The following is a 6,000-nucleotide window of genomic DNA, read 5'->3' as shown; positions in this document are numbered from 1 at the left end:
CTCCACTTCAGCTCAGTTTAATGCATTTTGGAACGGAATTTAATTTGGAATAAACACACCCACAAGTTTAAACTGATTTGGCTAATTCCCATTGTATTCTACCCGGGTTACCTTTTCCATCAGCCTTATGTTACGTGAGGGGCAGCCTCGGCTGAGCACTCGGGAGGCCTCGAAGAGAAACTGCCCTGAAGTCAGCAGCTTTTTCAGCAGATTTCCGAAACGAATACTTTAATAGCGGGGGGCTCTGTGTTCTGATCAGCTGTTTCCCATGCCAACAAATTGCTTTTAAACCCCAGCAGGCTGCCGTGCCTGCCACCCATGGCAGACTGCGTTTTAGAAACCACCACGGAAATAAATCCCTGGCCATAGCCGGCAGAAAACTGCACTTCAGGGGAACGGCAGCTCCGTTCGTCTCTGCTCTTTGCCTTTTCCCTGTTGGCGTTGCTCTCACTTTACAGCAAACCCAGTTTCTTTGACAGAAGAGAATTTTTCTTTGTCCTCTGCAGAGGGAGCGAGGGCAGCACAGCCCGGCTCAGCCCCACGGGGCCGCACGCTGCTCCTGGCCCCCGAGCAGGAGAGGGGGGACCCGAGCTGTGCCTCCAGCCCCCTGCGAGGCGAATGTCGGGGCTCGGCCGGGAAGCGAGCGAGGAAACCTCGGGCCAGCCTCCTCGCAGCTCGGTGATATCATGCAGGAATGAGGCATGATTCATCAGCCCTTGCACAGACAAAAGTGAGCGTTCGCAGCCTGCGCGCGCGGTGGAGGCACCCGCTTGCATGGGACAAAGAGGATGGGTAAAAGCCCGGCTGGTCCCAGCTGCTTCTCGGCTCTTCTTCTGTAGGTCTGTTTCTGTCAAGGCGAACAAAACTTACTGTATTTTGGGCTCACAACGCGTGCTTGCTGTGCTCAGGTCGCTAAATCACAGGGCTGCCCCAGAGCCCGTGGTTAAATGCCGCAGTTCCCACCCCGGCCAAGACCAAATTCCCCTGGAGAACCCGGGCACGGCAGCCTCAGACAAACCCTCCTATGGCACGAGCAAACACATGCGAAAACATTTCACAGCGAGCAGCACATAAATCAAAGTCGCAGAAACCGGGCAACACGAAGCTACTTCACCAAAGTGGACTTTTCAGACAATGCCTCCTTTGTTTGGTCCCGTTTGGAAGCAGGGTATTTCGGCCCAGCCCTGCCCAGGCGGAGCGGGGTTTCCCAAGCCCAGGTCTCTCTCGCACCCCAGTTTTCGGCAGGAACCTGATCAGCTGTGCCCACCGCTTCACCCACCCCACCTCCGTGCCTCCAAACACCCTCTGCAGCACCAGCATCCCCTGGGCGCCCCCATGGGTGCTCATGTGGGGCAGGCAGCGCGTTGGGTGGCAGCCCCATAGCGGCCCCACACCACTCGGCCAGCGGGAAGGGGTTGGAACGTGGGGTCTGACGCTGCCCTGGCCACCTGAGCCCCCCTCCATGGGCTGGCATGGAGGTTTCCCGAGCTGCTTTGACCCAAGCAGGTCGTTACGTTTGGAGTATCCTTCCGGATACCAGTGGTGGTGGACAACGTACAGCCTCTGGTTTTACTGGGACATCACAACATTCGCCCCCTGCTTCGGGGGGGGCAGCCGGAGTGCGTGCCGCGGTGCCCACACGGGCCGCACACCCCCGAGCGCCCACCCCAAAACCAACCAAAGCCTGGCCGAGCTGCCAGGGCTGAGCCCCCCACCCTGGGGGGCCGGAGCCCCGCTCCCTGACCTCCATGCGGGGGCTGCCACCGCCTGCACAGGGCGGCAGCGGGGGGGCACCGTCGGGGGCCCCTTCGGAGCGGCAGAAGCGAGAGCGGGAGGGATGGAGGGGATGCGGGGGGGATGTGAGGGGGATGCGGGGGGGATGTGGGGGGGATGGAGGGGGATGTGGGGGGGATGGAGGGGGTGTAGGGGGGGATGGAGGGGGATGTGGGGGGGATGGAGGGGGTGTAGGGGGCATGGAGGGGGTGTGAGGGCGATGGAGGAGATGCGGGGGGATGGAGAGGATGTGGGTGGGATGGAGGGGGTGTGGGGGGCATGGAGGGGATGCAGGGGGGATGGAGGGGATGTAGGGGGCATAGAGGGGGTGTGAGGGGGATGGAGGGGATGCAGGGGGGATGGAAGAGATGCAGGGGGCATGGAGGAGATGCAGGGGGCTTGCAGGCTCCCGGAGCCGCCCCGCTCCCCTCCGCCTCCCAGCCCCGGGCCCCCCGCCCGCCGCTCCCGCCCCGTCGGGGCCGGGCCCGCCCCCGCGGCCCGCCTCCACCCCCCCCCCCCCGCCCCGGCAGGGCCGTCCCGGGGCTGGGCGAAGCTTTAAGGGCTGCGGCGGCGGCACGGAGCGGAGCCGGAGCGCAGCGGCACGGAGCACCCCCCCCGGCGCCACCACCACCATGCCCCACTCGGTGGCCCTGCGCGGCCCCTCGCCATGGGGCTTCCGCCTGGTGGGCGGCAAGGACTTCAGCACGCCGCTCACCATCTCCAGGGTGAGCCGGGGTCCGCAGCCTCTCCCCCTGCCCTGGGGGTCGGGGGGCGCCGGGGGGCGCCGGGCGCGGAGCCGTCGGGGAGGCTCCGGGGGGCGCCGGGCGCGGAGCCGGGCGCGGAGCCGTCGGGGGGCTCCGGGTGCGGGGCTGTGCGCTGGGGGCTTCTTGTTTGGGCAGCTCGGCTTTGTGCTGGGGGGCCGGGGGAGCGCTGGGTGCTGGGTGAAAGGTGCGGGGCTGCTGCCGAGCCCCCCCCCAGCCCCTCCCGCTGGGCTGCGGGGTCTCGGGGGCTCTGCTGGACGGGGGGGGGTCGGGCGGTTCGCAGGGCGGCTGCAGCCTTCGGTGCCCTCCTGACGCACAGAAGCCCTCTGCCATCTCTTCGTTCACCGGCCAAAGCCGTGACAGAAAGTGGAAAATATTTACCCTGAGCTGTAAAGAAAGCTGGGGAGGAAGGCACCTTTAAAAGGACCTGGGGCTGTGTTTGAGCCCAGCGGTGCCCGCTGCCCAGCGTCGAGGGGCTGCTTTTATTCCGGGCTGCCCCGCTCAGGTGGCCCGGCCAGGGTTGGTTTGTGGAGGGAAATTGGGGAAGATGGAACTGGGAAGGACTGGGGCACAGCCTGCCCCCGCTGCTCCTGGGGGCTCGGGCACCCAGCTGTGGTGTGGGTGCTCCCGGGGAGGTGGGCGCAGCAGCTCCCCGAACCCCCAGCCACGTGGGGTTTTATTGCAGCTGAGCACAGACCTTGGGTGTCTGTACGAGCCTTCCCGCTGTGAAAAGGAACGTCTGAATTTAGAGGAGGGAGCCTGCTCGACTGTTGCTTTGAAAAAGTTTGGCTTAACGTTAAGCAAGGGGAAAAAAAAAAAAGTCTGCTTTTGCGTGGGCCCAAAGTGGATTCAGCAAACCTGGGAGGTGTGAGGATAATGCCCCCCCTGTCCAGGTTTACTTTTGGCAGCGAGCAGCAGCGCAGGGGCTGGGGTTGCTGAGCGTGGCACTCCCTTAGCCCAGGCCTGTTGTAACCCCGCTTCCAGGGAGGCGAGGGGCGATGCTCCCAGAGCGGCTCCCTGCCGCTGCTGGGGGCTGCCAACACCCGGCTCTGCTCCCACCACACGGAGATGGTGCTGGCTTCAGAAATAACACCTAAAGGGGCAGAATGAAGAAGGCTGGGGGGTGGGCAGCCTTGGGGGGGGGGCTCTGGGAGCTGGGCTGTGCTGAGATGTGGCTGGGAGCAGGTGTGCTGCGTGCCCCCTTCGATTATGGTGGTGCATGGGGAGGCGATTAGTTGAGTTGATGAAGCAGGAGCTGGGGGAGCAGCTCTGCCCATCCCAAGGCTGGTGCAGCCCCCGGACCCCCAGCCCAGCGGCGGGGAGGAGGGGAAGATCCGCAGGGCCGGAGACAAAAGCGTGGGAGGGAGCCTCTCTGCAGGCTGATTGTCGAGGCTTTTGGCTGACGTCTGCCTGGTTCAAAGTGCTTTTTTATTTATTTTGTATTAAAATGTCATTAAATTACAAACAGATACTCTAAAAAGCAGCGATCCTGGTGGGAGGAGGGAGCAGACTCCGGGGCTCCCACCTCCAGCTGCGAGCCCCAGCTGCTGACACGGGCCAGGGCTGGTGGCTGTGGGGCTGGGGTGGCTGCACCCCCTCCTGTGCCCTTGTGGGGCTGGGGATGATGTGGGGCACGAGGCTGGGGCTGCTCAGCAAGCCTCCTGGGTGTGTGGGACCGGCTGATGCCGGCGGCTCGTGGGTTGCAGCTGGGGACGTGAGACATCTGAAAGCCACCCACATCTCCAGCTCTCGATGCCAAAGGCTGTCTGTCTCTTTGTAACCCTGCTTCCAGTCACTTGTAAAACATGAATTCATCTGCGTGGGGTTTGAGAAAAATATCCTCAGTCACCAATAGGTTGGTTTTGTCTAGTCCTTGCTAGGCTGCTACAGGAAACAATTTCTCTCCTGACCTGACAGCTCCCTGGCAGTAAAGGATCGCGCTGTTTGGAGCCGCTTGCTGCCTGCCTGGAGAACCCTCCCAGGGCGCAGCTGCTTCTCCCGAACCTACCTGTGTGCTGTCACTTCACCCAGAGCAATCTTAAATGTTGCATTGGTGGGACCCGACCCCAAAGAGGGGCCGTAGGAGGGGTGATAGAGATGCAGCCGGCGCTGGCTGCGCGGTGCTGGAGCAGGAGGCACTGCTCTGGTGCCCGGGCTGCCAGCTCCGGGGCGGGACGAAAAGCCAAGCCTGTGGCAATATCTGCAGAGGACAAACCTGGAAAAATATGGATTTGGCAGCAAGAAAAACAATGACCTCAAACAGTGCTGCTTTGGAAGAGGACTTGAATGACTTACCAGGACTCGCTTTTACCCTTTCGCTCCCTGCGAAGTCCTGCGTTTGCACAGGTGCAGCTCATGGTGGTGAGCCCCGTCGCTTGCAGCTGTTTCAAATATGCTCATGAAGTCAAGAAATGATTTACTTGTCTTGAAAGCAGGTCTCATCCCTCTGTGGTTTGATAAATCTTAAATGACAAGTGGCAAAGGTCTGATTGCTCGAGTCACTGAGAACAGCTGATGCTGAGGCCATGGCTCGAGCTGGAGTGTGAAGTGTTAAAGTCTTTAAAATGAAATCTTGGGTGTTAAAGATAAGGAAATGCAAATACAGATGGCTGTGCTTAGGGCATCTGTCTCATGTGGCCACTTAAAAAGCTAGCTGTGCTAGCTGTTTCTTTTTTTCCCGGTTTCTTCCCCTGTTTTCTTGGGGACCACAGTGAGCAGGGCTGGAGGTGGTGGGGCTGCCCTGTGGGGAGCCTGGGGGGGGGCTGCAGCCCGGGGCTCTGTGCTGGGGAGGGAGCCTGACTTGCTTTGCCCCTGTGGTTACAGCAAGTTAAAGCCGGGTGTTGTTCATCATGTAATGAGAGGTTCCTCCTTCTAGTGATATTTATAGGGTGGGGGAATGACCCGAAGCACCTGGCCAAGGCCAGCTCTAAGGGCTTGACAGAAAGTGGCTGTAGGACATTATTAATTTTCTGGTAGCTGACAGCTGCTTTTCCTTGGAGGCTAACAACCGGACACTGTCTGTGCTTGTGGCACGGGGGCTTTCTGCCGCTTTCACGCAGGTAGCCACAAGGCTCCCTTTCACCCGCGAGCACACCCGGCAGCAGAAGTGGAATAACTTACTCAGCTGCTTTCAGTGCTGTGCCTGTAACCACATCAGTAACTGCCGTGGTTCCGTGTGGGATTGCCGTTGATCTACCCCTTGCCTAGGATTAAAAGATAATCAGTCATTAGTGTAACTGGAGTAGCTGAATGTATTAATCGCCTGAACTCACTTGTCGAGCTCTTAGAGCAGCCAGCGTCATCCCCTGCCCAGCTCTGCCAGCGTCAGTCCGAGCACTTGCTGCTTTTGGTCAGAATTACTTGGTGAAGCAGGCTGTTGACAAACGGGCTGAATCCAGTATTGGAAACAAAAAGTAGTTTTTGAACACAGCTTTTCCTTTATCTGCTGGCTCCAACATCAGATTAC

General features: G+C 60.5%; 1 protein-coding gene across 1 annotated transcript in view; it reads left to right on the top strand.

Annotated features, from left to right (window-relative positions):
- The first annotated feature begins 2,303 nt into the window (after window positions 1-2,303).
- Window positions 2,304-6,000, top strand: part of PDLIM4 (PDZ and LIM domain 4) — a 43,368-nt gene continuing 39,671 nt past the window's right edge. Inside the window, exon 1 of the mRNA XM_080555445.1 lies at window positions 2,304-2,498. Coding sequence (XP_080411571.1) covers window positions 2,406-2,498 — 93 coding nt within the window. The 5' untranslated portion in view covers window positions 2,304-2,405. The remainder of the gene's footprint in view (window positions 2,499-6,000) is intronic.

The sequence above is a fragment of the Anser brachyrhynchus genome, assembly GCF_964034855.1.
Source record: "Anser brachyrhynchus genome assembly, chromosome: 14".
Lineage (NCBI taxonomy): Eukaryota > Metazoa > Chordata > Aves > Anseriformes > Anatidae > Anser > Anser brachyrhynchus.
This window is presented reverse-complemented; position numbering and strand designations above follow the sequence as displayed.